The sequence below is a fragment of the Triticum aestivum genome, chromosome 1A (assembly GCF_018294505.1).
Source record: "Triticum aestivum cultivar Chinese Spring chromosome 1A, IWGSC CS RefSeq v2.1, whole genome shotgun sequence".
Classification (NCBI taxonomy): domain Eukaryota; kingdom Viridiplantae; phylum Streptophyta; class Magnoliopsida; order Poales; family Poaceae; genus Triticum; species Triticum aestivum.
Genome location: NC_057794.1, coordinates 58823999 through 58840140, shown reverse-complemented (window position 1 = coordinate 58840140; position 16142 = coordinate 58823999). Strand labels below are relative to the sequence as shown.

At 46.5% G+C, this 16142-nt stretch overlaps 2 protein-coding genes across 2 annotated transcripts; one reads left to right on the top strand and one right to left on the bottom strand.

Moving 5' to 3' along the window:
- The first annotated feature begins 1520 nt into the window (after positions 1–1520).
- Positions 1521–1988, top strand: LOC123123217 (acetylornithine aminotransferase, mitochondrial-like). Its single transcript, XM_044544029.1, has one exon. The coding sequence runs from the start codon at positions 1521–1523 to the stop codon at positions 1986–1988; it is 468 nt and encodes a 155-aa protein (XP_044399964.1).
- A 783-nt stretch (positions 1989–2771) lies between these two features.
- On the bottom strand, positions 2772–5180 carry LOC123092143 (endoglucanase 14). Its single transcript, XM_044513852.1, has 5 exons — positions 4847–5180; positions 4322–4753; positions 3865–3951; positions 3628–3780; positions 2772–3538 (listed from the first exon to the last, which is right to left on the bottom strand). Exons 1-5 carry the CDS (start codon positions 5051–5053, stop codon positions 2933–2935), a joined length of 1485 nt encoding a protein of 494 aa, XP_044369787.1. The 5' UTR covers positions 5054–5180; the 3' UTR covers positions 2772–2932.
- Between the last annotated feature and the right edge of the window lie 10962 nt (positions 5181–16142).

The window sequence follows — 16142 nt, the reverse complement described above, 5'->3', positions numbered from 1 at the left end:
TCCTTTGTGTTGTTTCGTTCTAGTTGATCAGTAGTGGAGCCCAGTTGGGGTCGATCGGGGATCTGTGTAGCTTTTGGGGTAGTCTTCTTTTATTTTGGTTCCGTAGTCGGACCTTGATTGTATTTGGATGATGTAATGCTTTATTCATGTAATTGTGTGAAGTGGCGATTGTAAGCCAACTATGTATCTCTTTCCCTTATGTATTACATGGGTTGTGTGAAGATTACCTCAGTTGCGACATTGCTTTCAACGCGGTTATGCCTCTAAGTCGTTCTTCGACACATGGGAGATATAGCCGCATCGAGGGCGTGACATTCACTCTCAGGGTTGAGGGTATGTACCAGTAGCTATGTGTTTGAGATCTCTCTCTCTCTCTCTCTCTCGTGTTCTTGATTTGGCATGATCTTGATGTATCACGAGCGCGCTTGTGCTATCCATGACGAGGAGGGTGTAGTTCATCCTCAGGGTTCCCTTTCTGTCACTGGGATCAAGCACCGTAAGATTGAACCAACTACGATGCACCTTTTCCCAATGCAAGATAAATAGATCAAGTTGGTCAAACAAAACCCAAATATCGGAGAAGAAATACGAGGCTATAAGCAATCATGGATATAAGAGAGCAAAGAATCTCAAATAACCTTCATGGATATAAAAAGATAGATCTGATCATAAACTCAAAGTTCATCCGATCCCCACAAACACACTGTAAAAAGAGTTACATCATATGGATCTCCAAGAGACCATTGTATTGAGAATCAAAAGAGAGAGAAGAAGCCATCTAGCTACTAACTACGGACCCGAAGGTCTACAAAGAACTACTCACGCATCATCGGAGAGGCGCCAATGGAAGTGGTGAACCCCTCTGTGATGGTGTCTAGATTGGATTTGGTGGTTCTAGACTCTGTGGTGGCTGGAATTGATTTTTGTCGACTCCCCTAGGTTTTCTGGAATATTGGGGTATTTATAGAGGAAAGAGGCGGTCCGGGGGGCACCCGAGGTGGGCACAACCCACCAGGGCATGCCTGGGCCTCCTGGCGCGCCCTGGTGGGTTGTGCTCTCCTAGGAGCACCCCCAGGCGTAGCTTGGCCCATTAGGTGTCGTTTGGTCCATAAAAAATCTCCGTAAAGTTTCGTTGCATTTGGACTCCGTTTGATATTGATTTTCTGCGATGTAAAATCATGCAAAAAATAGCAACTGCACTTGGCACTATGTCAATAAGTTAGTACCAAAAAATGACATACAATGACTACAAAATGATTATAAAATGTCCAAAATTAATAATATAACAACATGGAACAATAAAAAATTATAGATACGTTGGAAACGTATCACATCGTAATACTACCCAAATCGGCAATTCATTCAATTGTAGGGATTTAGGATTGCACTTTGAAGTTCAACTTATGTCAGTTTAAAAAGTGGAGACATCTAATCTACTATCTGAAATGCAGGTGCAATGTGGTGTGGGGCGCACATGTTACCTCTGGGCTCATGAGGTTTATGGTGTAGTACCTAACATAATGAGCTTGGCGAAGCCACTGGCCAATGGTCTTCTCATTGGCGTGGCCTTGGTCACGGAAAAGGTTGCTGCAGCCATAAACTACGGTGACCATGGAACCGCATTCGGCGGAGGCCCTTTTGTGTGCCATGCTACATTGGCCACATTGGACAAGATCCAGAAACCTGGGTATCTAGCAGAGGTGACTAGGAAAGGAGAATACTTCAAGCAGCTGCTCAAAACTAAGCTGAGTGGACACCCTCACGTCAGAGAGATCCGGGGGGCTGGTCTCATTGTTGGCATCGAGCTTGATGTACCGGCTGCTCCTTTAGTCGATGCCTGCTTGGATGGGGGTGTCTTTGTGCCGACGACCAGGAAAGGCAATGTGGTGAGGCTTGTGCCTACGCTCATCGTGTCGGAGAAGGAGCTGGAGCAAGCTGCAGAGGTGATAAGGGAATGTCTACCTGCTCTTGAAGCATCTACCTCTTAGTGTAAACAAGATCTCTTAAGATCTACATGATGAAATTTCTTTCGAAATTTGGAAGGGAATAAAATGTCATGTTGGACTATTGTGATGTTGAAGTTGTTTTCAAAGTTTGGAAGGAAACAATGCATGTATCGTTGTCGGTGTAAGTTTTTTATTGGCTAAATGAAAGTTAAGGTGCCTTTGTGCATCAAAATTTTCATGTGGTTTGTGCATAAACAGGTCATTCTTACCAAGGATAACTTACTAAAGCGACGATGGTAGGTAGTTCACGGTGTTGCTTTTGTATTCAGGATGAAACAATACAACATTTATTCATTGATTGCCCTCTCACAAATTTACTTTGGCGATCAATCCATATAGCTTTTAATATAACACCTCCATCTAGCATAGAAGCGTTGTTTGGGACGTGGCTACATGGAGTGTCATCGGACACTGCGTCAAATATTCGGATTGGAATATGCGCACTCCTATAGGCTATATGGAATTGCAGAAACGATATGATTTTTAATATAATATATATTCTAAACTTCTTGCAAGTTATCTTCAGAGCTATGGCATGGATCCGTACCTGGTTGCTACTCACTCCTACGGCTCCAAGGGGGCATTTGGCTACTGGGTGCAATCGATGGGAGATGGTAGCACGGGCTATTTTCAACCGGTTTAAATGATGGTCGCATAATATGATAGGTCCTTGATGTCCACTGCATCTAGCCGGTTGTGGCTTTGTTTTTCCTTTATCTTTGTTTTTCTGTGCTCCTCATGTGAGTTATACTTCAGATACCAGACTTTGTGTTCGACGAACCATTTTTAATAATACGGCTGCATGCATCTTCCAGATGCATAGACCGAGGGCAATCCACCTTTTCCAAAAAAAGTTATATCTGGCTAAATTACAAGGATGGCATTGACATTGCACATCTCTTGACGAAAACAGGAAGTCAGGAACATCAGTTATGGAGAAGCCTAGCAAGAACTCCGACTATGGGCGCGACAGTGTAGGTCGATGGCTCGCCTTGCTGGTAATTTCCCCGAGAATCGTCGTAATGGTCGTTGTTGTCAGGCCCTCCGACGATGGCGCCGTCAATCACATTCAAGTTGGGCGCAGACCTGTGGAAGTACTCGGCTCCCTTGCCGCAGGAGATCTTCCCCGGGTATTTCCTAATGGATGGCAGCGACGCGCCGCGGTGGTGCGGCTGCAACGGGTACCTCTTTCCAACCCCAACCATGTAGCTCATCTTCATTGGGTTCTTGCCAAGGATGTAGTCCACCTGTGACCGTGCGAACGAGACGAGCTGCGCCGGCGGCAGCCTCACGCCGCCGCACTGCAGGGAAGCGCTCGCTGCCGCCAGGTGGTCGGCGTGCGTGACGAGGACGAACATCGCCGTCGTGACGTCCTGCAGGTTAGACCAGGGCTGCAGGTAGAGCATGCCGCCTGGGGTGAGCCGCCCGCTGCGGCCGTCACCGTGCTGAAGGACGTTGCAGAGGAAGCTCTCCACGTTGCTCCTCATCTCGGCGTGGCGGCCGTTGTTGGGTAGCTTCCCTTTGAGGATGAGCTGCAGTATGGCCGGCATAATCATCAGTTACTGAAGGTAAACGTTGTTGTCACTTCACCAGACCTATTAGGATCATCTGGTACATTTACCTTGGCGACCAGTGCCTGGGCTCCGACGAACTTGTCGTCCCAGCCCAAGGATTGCCGCACCCCGCCGACGTTGTTGGCGCCGGCGATGTAGGCCTTGTACTCCTGGTGGCCGGTGGCGATGTAGAGCCAGACAGCTGCCCACAGCAGCTCGTCCTGTTCCATACAAGTCTCAGTATTTGCTTTACAATACTGCTATGTTTTTGTTCATTATTGTGACATCAATTAGTGATGTGCTACCTCGTCGCCGCTGCTTCTGTAGAAACTTCTAGCCGATGGAATGCTGTTCTGGTAGAGGCCACGATGGTTCTTGGCGAACTGAAACAACTGCAGAAGCAAGTGACTCAAGAAATTAGCTGATTAATTTGACATACATTTTACCAATGATTAATTTGACATACATTTTTAGCCACTATATGACCACGACTCTATGAAATGGTTTGCTAAATAAATTCCCGCACGTTATTTTCAAATTAATTGTAGCCACAAAAACCGTCCAATTTGTGCTGTGCATGCATATAATTGCGCGATTAAAAGGCCAAATTAATATGTGCGGCTCTCTAGTTTCTTATCTACACGTTTTTTGACAATCCATTGTGTAATCTGTGTGCTGTGCATGCAATGCAATGTGCATACGTGTGCCAAAACTCAAGACATGCAGCAGTCTCTCTGAATGTAAGCAAGTAAAAATGCGCACCTGTTTCGCGTGCTTCAGAAGCGTCAACGCGTATCGGGGGTCACCGTGCGGCCCCGTGTGCGGCCCCGTGAACGCGACGGAGGCCGCAGCCAGCGCCGCCGCCGTCTCCGCGGCGACGTCAGAGCCCGGGTGGGTGGCGTTCACCATGTAGGACCTCCGGGGCGTCTCCATGTCCTCCGGCCGCTCCCAGCACGCGTGGTCGGAGTGGCCGTCGCCGACATTCACGTAGAGCACATCGGGGCGGGTGTGCGCCTTGGCCAGGTAGTCGGCGCCCCACTGCACCGCCTGGAGCGCGTGGCCCAGCTCCCCCGCCGTGGCCAGCCGGCCCCGGTGCTCCACCACGCTCCACGACAGCATCGTCACCGTGAACGCCATGGGGAACCCGAACTTGACGTTGTCGCCGGAGTCGTAGTAGCCGCCGGTGAGATCCACCTGCACGTCGATCAATCAAGCATGTCAGCATCCTGCACGAACCAAACACGTACAACGTAGTAATATAGATGCATGCATCGCCGACGTGCTTACGCCGTGGTCGGCGCCGTCCTTGAGGGCCGAGTCGCCGCGCCATTGGACGCGCTGGGTTGTCGGCAGCCTGCCGGAGCGCTGCGCCTCGAAGTAGAGCAGGGACTTGGTGAGCGCGGTGGCGTAGTCCCGTTGGGCAGCTTGGCACGCCGTGGTTGCCAAAAACCATACCACGGCGGCAATGAGCAGCACCCTAGCCCTTGCCACCATCTTCGTCGTCCCTCGGCGTTCACTAGCTAGTTTCTCTACAACAAAAACTACCGGCTAGTTTCTTGTTAGGTCCTATCGTTGTATTGTACCACTGCCTTATGTGTGCAGTAGAGTGATGAGCGAGTATGCTCCTCCCGTCGACGGGACGAGTGTATTTATAGGCGCAAGTAAGGAGGTGGGGTGAGAGGAACAAGGTTTCAATCCACTATTGATTGGTGAAACAAATCCATCAGAAATGCACGCATTGATATCCTAGAATAATTACGCGCCATGCATGAACGAGTATTGATTTGTTTTGACAATCTGAGGAGATTTTGCGACCTTCAGAAACCGGGTGCCAAATGTAAACCTTATCCTCCTCGTATCTGAACTTATTTGGCGGAATTAACTTCATTGGAGAAGGTCGATATTTCCTACAGCCAGTTCATATATTTTTCAAACACGTTGCAGATCATGCATTTACGGTGTATATATGGATCTCATTTGCGAATAAAAGGACTGTATTGATTACTCTGAGATTTGAATACTATCTTTGGGGATCGAAGAGTTAACATACAAGATGGATAATGAAAAACGTCACACTGCGCTGTGCCTGCGCGAGTTGATCTTCTCGAGTGAGAGAAAGGATGGATATCTGGGAATGAATGACTGAGCTCTTTAGCACAATATGAGATGGGTTTTTACTACTCCAATAGCCAATAGATTTTTTTTTAACATAGTACAAACACAAGTGTTTATATAAAGGAAAAAGTCCAAAATGAACCTTAAACTTGTAGACGAAAGCTAAATCAAATCCTGAAGTTTAAATCCCTGAAATCAGCACACTAAACTATTTGATCCCGGTCTATTTTAAACCTTGAGCGTGTTATGAAGGGGATTGTTGACGTGGCAGACAAGGCTGTAGCGGGGACGCACTGGGCCGGCCCACCAGTCGCGAAGCGTGTTTTTCTTTATTGTAACAGGCAACTAAAAATGCCAAAAAAATGTAAGACTCACCATGATTCGAACTTGGTACCTGATAATTTTAATCAGGTGCAGCTAGCCAACTCAAATCGTTGTATGGTACCTGAATTTTTGTGAATAATGATAAGCACAAACTATTTAACATATACCACAACGTCGAGATTTGAATTTTATTTTGGAATTTTTTGATACATTTTCCTGAAAATTGTTAACGATTTTTCAATACAAATATTCTTGAAAGAATAAAAAATCCAATCATTTTTTCAACAAGTGAATAATTGTTTTGAATTACGAACATTTTTTTTTTGAAAAACACAAACAAATTTTGAAAACATGAAACATTTTTTAAGCCCGGATATTTTTTAAAGTGCGAACACATTTTGAAAAATGCAAAAAAATGGTTGAATACACTAAAAAAATCAAAACCTGGACAAAATTTTAAAGTGCAAACATTTTCTAACTTTTCAAAAAATGAGAACATATTTTCAATATTCGTACGCACTTTAAAATTGTGTTCAGGTTTCAAAATTGTTTGTTTTATTCAAAAGTTTTTGCACTTAAAAATATATTTGGAGATTTATAAAATGGTTCACGTTTTTAGAAAAGGTTCTTAAATCCAAGATATCCACAAAATGTTCGGAGTTCAAAATTGTTGATAATTTTCAAGACCGTTTCAAAAAAAATCAGATTTTTTAAAATCTGGACGTTGCGCTATGTGTTAAATTAGTTTCTGCTTCTAGTTTACAATCAACTTCTGTCTGTTACAGTGGCCAGCAGGACTTGTTTAGTAGCGCTAGGTTGCAGGATTTTTTATCAAGTTGCTTTGTCTGGTGGGCCAGCCCAGTAGCATCCGGTGTTGTAAAATTTGGATGTTTATAGATAGATCATTCATTTGCATCCATGATTTATGCATTTTTGCCTCCATTTGTTTTATTTGAATTTTGATCCAAGGAACTTTGAGCAACTCAAGGACCAAAAGAAAAGAGAGGCTGCGCTAGGGTTAGGGTTGAGCTGGCGACCATGGGCGTTCTTGCCCTGCCGCCGGAACACCCGCCCGTGAGTCGATCGGAGAGCGCCAAGGAGTCCGTCCCCGCTACGCTCCCGAAGTCAAGGCCGTCTACGAGTCTGGGTCGTCCGCCGCAGATCGCTAACCAAGGCTATCGCGGAGGCCGGGACCCTGGTAGTCAATCTATAAACATAGGAGAGATCGAAGCGCAAGGTCTGAGTCCTTCGCTGTGGCATCCCACCCAAAAACCCTAACCTACAACACAAGGCGCCGACGATGCAGTGCTCGCTAGCTGCCGCTGATGGTGGGGGTGATCATGGGGGAACCGTTGAGGTTCCTGCCCACCCGAAGCCGTCCGGCGGTGGTGCGCTTGTGGCTGCAAAGGAGGTGCCTGATAAGGGTAGGGTAGAAGAGGAAGAGAACTCAGCGGGGAACTGGGACGGACCAAGATCGGAGGGAGGCCCGCCGGAGATGGTGGACTCGCATCTGGAAGGGGAGGTGGACATGGATGACATAGCCTTTGTGTCAGTAGATTTTGGCGATGAGGAGGACAAGGAAGAGGAATCTGCGCCATCATGGAGGCTTATGGGATTGTATAGAGCGCAGAAAAGGCCATCAACCAAAACCCTATCCGATCACTTCGAGAAGGTTTGGCGCCTAAGGACAGGGGTAGAATTCAAGCCCCAGGGGAAGAACTACTTTGTGATCACCTTTGCCTCGGAAGGTGACTACAGATTTGTCTCCCGTGGAGGACCATGGATCTATAGCGGACACGCCTTGTTGGTGAAGCCGTTTGATGTGGAGGCAAGGCCGTCGGAGTATAAACTTGATATGGTCCTGTGTGGGTTCGTGTCTTTGATGTTCCATACAAGAAACAAACTAGACTCTGTGGTCAAGCGCTGGGAAGCACTCTCGGAGAGGTCATTGATGTGGATGCGCCGACTGTTGGACACGGCACCAGCGAGTTCCTAAGGATTCGAGTGGAGTTGCCATATAATAGACGCTTACAGAAGGAAGTGACGCTGGAGTATCCGGTAAAGGGAGTAATTAAAAGGGCTACTTTCAAGCTCAAATATGAACGCGTTCCCCACTTTTGCTTCCACTGTGGGTTTATGGGACATGACGAGGATGCTTGCGAGAAGAAAATCAGGGGTTTTGCCTCAAAAGGTTATGCTACAACACTCCGATGCTCACCGTTCAAGAAATTTGAATTTAGAGCCGCACACACCCCTTCTCCAGGACAACCTCGAGCCCGCTGAGACATGAACTTCAACTTGGGAGAGGCCGAGGGAGCATCACCAGCGGCGAGAAGCTCGTCTAGCCATGCTAGCTCGCATCGGATGCACCAGCAGCAGCAACATGAGATTCCACCACGTGTGGACGCATTGGATGGCTTTGAGGATGGGGAATCCAAGGGTGTGCAGGAGGAAGAAACCGTTCTGGCAGCAGATATCCGGAACCTTGAACTGCGAAAGGGACATGAAGGATGTTATGGAGGCAACCAGCCCAGGGGCCACCGGTAAACTGACGGGGCCGTCTGTGGTGCCCCGTCAGGAGCAATGAATTGCCAAAGTTGGAACTGCCGGGGGGCGGGGAACCCCTGGACAGTTCGCGACCTTGTAGCACTTGTGGGTGCTCATTCCCTGAAGTTTGTGTTTTTATGTCAAACTAGACAACCAAAAAATAAAATATATCTTCTTCGTCCTCGGTTAGGCCTAGCTGGTTTTGAGGGGGTCAGTAGTGAAGGTCAAAGTGGAGGTCTTGCTTTATTTTGGCATGCGTCTATAATAGTTGAAGTCAAGGAAGCTAATAAAAATTGGATTGATGTGTATGTCCGCTTGGGTCCAACAAAACCACCTTGGCATATCACTTTTGTGTATGGTGAACCAAGGGTGGAAAATAGAGGCTTGGTCTGGGATGGCCTCCGCCGGCTGCATAGCATGAGTAATCTGCCGTGGATGCTGGTCGGTGACTTTAATGAAACGATGTGGGACTATGAGCATATGTCCGAGACGCCGTGCGCTCCAGGGCAAATGCTTATATTCAGAGATGCTTTGGAAACTTGTGGACTTATTGATCTAGGTTTTGTAGGCTACCCATTCACATATGATAATAGAAGAGCTGGGCGAGCAAATGTCCAGGTGAGGCTAGATCGAGCAGTGGCAACAAACTCATGGCGTGATATGTTTGCGGACGCTTCAGTGAAGCACTTGGTGTCCCCGTGCTCGGACCACGGCCCGGTTTTGGTGTGCTGTATACCTGATACGGCGCCAAGGCCAGGGTGATGCCGCCGCTACGAGCTCATGTGGGAACGCGAACCAGGTATGGATGAAGTGGTGGCTAGAGTCTGGAGAGAAGCAAGAAGCAAGAGGAATTTGCAGGATGTCCATTTAGCATTGGGTCAGGTAATGGGCAAGCTGCACTCATGGAGCAATAAAAAGTTTGGAAAAGTCATTAGAGAACTTGAAAAATCACAGACACGATTAGAAGAGCTCTTAAACATGAATGCAGATAGAGCGAAGATCCGGAAGGAAATGGATGCTATGAATGAGTTGCTGTACCAGGAAGAGATGCTATGGCTGCAACGTTCACACATTGCATGGTTGAAAGAAGGAGACCGGAATACAAAGTTTTTTCATCGCAAAGATGTGTGGCGAGCTAGGAAAAACAAAATTAAAGGTCTGAAAGGCTCCAATGGCGTATGGCAGCAGGATCAGAACACTATGTTGAAAATGGCACAAGAATACTTTGAAGGCATGTTTGCAGCCGACCCACACATTGATCCGGAGGAAGTTATCCAGCTTTTTGAGCCTAAGATTACTGAAGACATGAATACTAAATTGTGTGCCCCTTTCTCCGACAAGGAAATCAGTGATGCCCTCTTCCAAATAGGGCCCTTAAAAGCACCCGGACCCGATGGCTTCCCTGCTAGATTTTTCCAGCGGCACTGGGGCACTTTGAAGGAAGAGATCATCCCAGCTGTGTGACAGTTCTTTGAGTCGGGGATCATGTCTGATGGTGTTAATGCCACGTCCATTGTCCTGATTCCCAAGGTTAATGACCCAACTAGTATCATAGAGTTCCGACCCATCAGTTTATGTAATGTAATTTACAAAGTAATCTCTAAGTGCCTTGTGAACCGGTTGCGACCACTCTTGGATGATATCATTGCCCCAGAATGGAGTGCTTTTGTGCCAGACAGACTAATCACTGATAATGCTTTCATAGTTTTTGAGTGTATTCATGCTATCAAACAAGAGAAGGACCCGAACCGAAGCACGTTTGCGTACAAGCTTGACCTCTCTAAGGCTTATGACAGAGTGGACTGGGATTTCCTACGGCGAATGATGCTAAGGCTAGGCTTTGATCACCGGTGGGTGCACTGGATCATGACGTGTGTGTGACCTCGGTGACATATAGCATCAGAGTTAATGGAGCTAGCTCGGATTCGTTCGCACCATCCCGGGGGCTACGGCAAGGAGATCCCTTATCACCATTTCTCTTCCTGTTTTGTTGTAGATGGCTTGGGCGCTCTCTTGAGACAGAAGGTGCAGCAAGGCCTAATCAATCCGGTGCGAGTGTGCCCTAGGGCGCCTGGTATATCACACCTCCTACTCGCGGATGACACGCTGCTGTTCTTTTGGGCAAATGTAGCGGAGGCCACGGAGATCAAGGATAAGTTGAGCAAGTATGCAAGGTGTACGGGGCAGGTGATCAATCCCTCAAAGTGTTCCATCTTGTTCGGTACCAAGTGCCGGTTGGACGACCAAACTGCTGTCACCTTAGAGCTCCAAGTGCAGAACCTGCATTTCAAGGAGAGATACTTGGGACTGCCCACGCCAATGGGTCGCATGTCAAAAGGACGCTTCCGAAGTCTACAAGAGCAATTAACCAAGAGGATACTAGCATGGGGAGAAGATGCATCCCAAGGTGGAAAAGAGATTCTGATCAAGGCTGTGGCCCAATCCCTACCAACGTACATCATGGGGGTCTTCCGACTACCGCGAAGTGTTTGTGATGATCTCACACGCATGGTTAGAAACTTCTGGTGGGGAGCGAGGGAAGGGAAGAGGAAGACACATTGGCGCGCATGGGACACGTTGATAAAACCAAAGGAGATGGGGGGCTTGGCTTCCGGGATTTTCGCCTTTTCAACCAAGCCCTGCTCGCCCGGCAAGCGTGGAGACTTTTATCTAACCCTGATAGTCTATGCGCGCAGGTTCTAAAAGCTCGCTACTACCCCGACGGCCGCTTGGAGGACACGGTCTTTTGTGGAAATGCCTCGTCTACTTGGCAGGCCCTCGTCCATGGCCTCGAACTACTCAAGAAGGGCATAATTTGGCGCATTGGTGATGGATCCTCGGTGCGCATATGGCGGGATCAGTGGATCCCCCATAGCGAGAGGGCCTATCTCCCCCCAAGGTCGCTGCCGGCTACGACGTGTAAGCCAGCTCCTCGACGAGCATGGGAACTGGAAGGTGAACTTGCTACAGCAACATTTTCTTCCCGTGGATGTCATGGAGATTATGAAGATTAAAGCTTCATCTCGCTGCACGGACGACTTCATTTCTTGGGTGGCTGAGCGCTCGGGAGTCTTTTCGGTGCGAAGTGCGTACCGTCTCGTTCTTGATGAGCGCATGCTGCCATCTTCAGTCGCTGCAAGCAGGGCACCGGACGGGCGACGTGCCGTCTGGGCACTTATATGGAGGTGCCCTGCTCCACTAAAGGTGCGCATATTTGCCTGGAAACTTGCTTCCAACTGTCTAGCCACTTGGGCAAACAAAAAAGCGAGAACCTTGGAGGTTACTGATACATGTCCGCTATGTTCTATGGAACGAGAGGATACGTTCCATGTTTTCTGTAGGTGCCCCCATGCCGTGGAACTGTGGCGAGCCATGGCAAAACATTGGAGCTTACCGGACATCAATTCTGTTAGGCCGACGAGCATCGAGTGGCTGTTCGACGTGCTGTACCCCCGGCAGGTTGATGACCGCATGAGGGCCCTTATGGTGTTGTGGTGCGCATGGCATGTTCAGAATGAAATCTTCCATGAGAAGAGGCCACCCCCAGTGGAGGCTTCATGCCGGTTCCTTCTCAGCTATGAAGCATCTTTGGCTGCTATCCAGCGAGACCCGGACGGTGATCACATGAAGGGCAAGATGGTGCTTGCGCCTGCAGCGAGGAGGGCGCTGGCAAGGCACCAAGAGAACGTGCATGCGCCGAATAGCAGGTGGCAGGCCCTAGCCCCTAGGCGTGTTAAAATGAACATCGACGGTTCATACTGCCCCGCCTCTGGTGCTGCGGGTGCAGGCATGATCTTGAGGGACAGTAGTGTTGCGATTATTTTCTCGGCGTGCAGAAACCTTATCTTTTGTGCAGATCCTTTGCAAGCGGAGCTGGTGGCCTGTCTTGAAGGCCTAAATATTTCCATGCAATGGTCTCCTTTGCCTGTGGACGTGGAAATGGACAGCCCGATTGCTGTGCACGCTATCCGATCAATGAAGGAAGATAAATCGCAACATGCGATGATTATTTCAGAAGCTAAGAGACTTTTTGGTGAAAGGGAAAGTTCAGTTGCTCATATTAGTAGGACACAAAACTGTGTTGGGCATAGACTAGCTGAGTTTGGCCGAGTAGAAGCTAGGACTGCCGTATGGTTAAAATCTGGACCTGCTAATGTACCGGAACTATGTATGGAGGATCTCCGTCCAAGCCGAGCAATGAAATTCCCTTTAACCCCGCAAAAAAAGGACCAAAAGAGAGAGTTGGAAGTTTCCCTAAAACCATTTTTGAGAATGTCAAAGTTGGGATATGGATCAAATTTGATTTCACCAAAAATTCATTTCCGTTATATCAAAAATAAAATAAAGAGAGAAGATAAAATGACTTCTTCAAAAACAGAAAAAAATATTGGAAATTGAATTTGGAATCAAAATATATCTATTGGGTTTTATTTGCAATTTATTTTATTAGTTTAGCAAAAATGTTTATTTTTAAAACTTGCATTTTAGGCCAGATAAAAGTTCACAAGGTCATATATAAAACCATAATATTATGTGAATTTTTCTGGCATTTTTGGACTTATATTTATTTGTAGTTTTGGTGTCATAGTGTTTCTGTTATTAAAAAAGCACTGAGACACGGGCCACTTTTCTCACTAAGCCCATCTCCCTTTCATTTAGCGTAAGGCCCAGGCGCTGGTCTTCTTCAACCTCTTTTCGTTCAGCCTTCAGGAACACGGAGGAACAAGCATGACACCTCTACCTCTTCCTCCCCTCCTCCCACTTAATTTCTTTGCCCATTTCATTCTGGAGTCAACACGAAAATTGTGGAGGGCTTTACCAAAAACCCATTCAGGTAATTAAAACCCAACATTATTGCCTTAAATCACCAAACTGATTCGGAAACGTTCTTGCACAAACAGCCATTAATGGCCGCACTAAGGTCGTCGTGGATCTCTTCGTATGGACTCCTCACGCACCTATAAATACCATCTCTGGATACACCCCACTCCCCTACATCATCACGCTCAAAATCCCTGTCGACTTCGATCTCTCCTATGAGAAATTGCTCGCCGGAGTTCGACAATAACATCAAAATCCAACGAGGATTCTGTCGCAACCGAGGTACCCCAATCCCCAATCCTCCACCTTTCTCTTCCCCTTGTTGATGCGCATCTCTGTGAGCCCTTTTCTCTCCCAATTTCGCAGAAGGAGCATCAGAACCACGAGGACCGAGGCTCACCGCCGCCGTGCAAAACTTCGGCCACTTCTGTCCAGTGAAGTAGAAAGCTCCTGAGATCCTTACGGAGTCCATAGAATTCTCCTTCACCATATCTCCACCGTTCGCTACTCCATCGACTCCGGTTCATCGAATACGCTCCGCTCCGCCCAACTCCGGCGAACCCTCACTGTGAGCACCCAACCATTCCTTCAAAATGTGTTCTTAGTTGAAGGGGTATACACCAATCACAACACGCCACGTGGCAGTTCATATTGAATTCCGTAATTGATTTCTACAAAAATGCCCAATCTTCAGAAATTCATATCTTTTATTCTATAGATCCGTTTTAGTTGAATTTTTTTCTACGGTTTCATAGAAATATCCTCTATCCAGAGAACCAAACAAAAAATATTTTTGAAAATTTTAAAATTTGAATTCAAACAGATCTAACTTCAAACTTCGTTAGGCCGTATCTCGAGTTTCGTAACTCCGTTTTAGGTGATTATTTTTGCAAATCGAAGCTCGTAACGTGTACTTTCTGTTAAAACCAAAACCATTTTTTGTTGTTGTAAAAATTACGTTATGTATAGAAACTTTATTAGGATGTTTTGGAGTTTACTGAAGTCTTTTATTTGTTTTCTTTTGGATCTTTGCTTGTATGCTTATGTATGTTATTGCTTGCTTACGCTAGATCATCCGGAGTGCGAAGCTTGCTACTACGAATCTTTACAGTTCAACGAATGTTAGCAAGGCAAGTTCACACTTTGATCATAATTTTCAATACCCAATTTTACTATGCATTAGTTTCACCCTCAAAGATTGCATGAGTAGGATTGGGAACATGTGGTTATGCTATGTAGTTCATGTGGTAGGAACCTATGACCTTTGATCACCCCAGGAATATTCGTTATATCATATATTGCTTAGCCATGCTCATAGACGGGGATTGGTATGTGTGATCCATGCAAGTTGTGAGAGATAATAATTTTGGGACAACATAAGGTGGTAACTTTAAAACACATCTAGGTGGATTGTTTTGGGCACCTGGAGTAACCAGTGCTGGCCCAAGGGGAATCCCGGAGTATCCGTGTGATTACCCTAGGTCCGCCACTTAGGCTCAAAGGATCATAAGATATTTCATGCCTAGAAACTTTCGTGTGCAGCCACAAGCCATTATGGGCTCTGGCATAGTTGAGTAAGTTGTGTGACCTCTTTCCGTGGTAGACTAGCTGATGTAGGGGAAAGTAGGTGTACCGGTCTATCCAGGGTTTGGAGGAAATACTTCAGAAAGGCTATGTCTCGATCTTCCGATCATGGAGGTGGTCGAGTCTTGTGGGAAAAAGTGCGCAAACCTCTGCAGAGTGTACAAACTAATCATGATTAGCCGTGTCCCCCGTTATGGACAATTTGAGTATCTAGAAGTGAATTATTGGTTGATCTCATCACTCTTTTAATGGAATTATAGGGTTACTAATAACTTGGGAATTTTGGGATTGAGTTGGAGGAACCTTCTAAGTAATGACATTTTTAACTTAGTAGTAATAAAAAAATTATTCCTTTGTTGTAGGGTAAAATTAGCTTTATGCAAAATTAAACTAGAGCCTCCACCAGCTAAATTTGCATATAGAGATAGTCTTTTCATTTATTATTATTCTATGGTGTGAAATTGCCAGCATATTCCATGTGCTGACCTACACGGCTGCAACGTCTCATGTTGCATACTTTTCCGACGAGGATTAAAGGTGCGATAGGTCGTTGTTCTGCACTCAGTTTGCCGTGGAGTTGGATTGATTCATTTACCTTTGAAGCTTCCACAGTTATTTTTATTTAGATGGCCTTTGGCCATATTATTGTATCGCTATAGGTGCAGCCAACAATCCCGGGTTTGAGCTGCCAAGTGAACAATTCTTGTTTGAGAGCGCGTTTAAGGTTTAAAATAGATCGGGATCGAAGAATTCGGTGTGCTGATTTCAAGGATTCATAGTTTAGGGTTCGATTTAGCTTTGGTCTACAAGTTCAAGGTTTATTTTAGACCATTTCCTTAAATAAATGTGCATACACCCACCTCTATAAATGCACACACACCCTACTCTATGAGCACCTCCGAGAGACTGAGCCGGCATGCCATCTTAAGATTTTACAAAGTCACCGTAGACGCCTCGTAGTCGATGAGAACGTCTCCTCCCTCTGAACACGCGTTGCTGGAAATCATGAAATAATTGCAGGATAAATACAAGCGGCAGGACTTGAACCCTGGTGGGCTAGGCCACAGGTTGGTTTGCCCAATAGCAAATAGTTTAGTAGTAGTTGTTGGGTCTCATAGAAGGGGTTTGCTACAATTGGCAACTTTTCTTTTAGTTTGAGAAAACAAGATATAAATCCATTAGATAACACCCT

Excerpts from the sequence above, each read along its gene's own strand:
- LOC123123217 (XM_044544029.1), top strand. The coding sequence starts at position 1,521 with ATGAGCTTGGCGAAGCCACTGGCCAATGGTCTTCTCATTGGCGTGGCC.
- LOC123092143 (XM_044513852.1), bottom strand. The coding sequence starts at position 5,053 with ATGGTGGCAAGGGCTAGGGTGCTGCTCATTGCCGCCGTGGTATGGTTT. Across the intron at positions 4,754-4,846 it reads AGGACGGCGCCGACCACGGC|GTGGATCTCACCGGCGGCTA; the intron begins GTAAGCACGTCG and ends ATCGACGTGCAG. Across the intron at positions 3,539-3,627 it reads CCCAGGCACTGGTCGCCAAG|CTCATCCTCAAAGGGAAGCT; the intron begins GTAAATGTACCA and ends GCCATACTGCAG.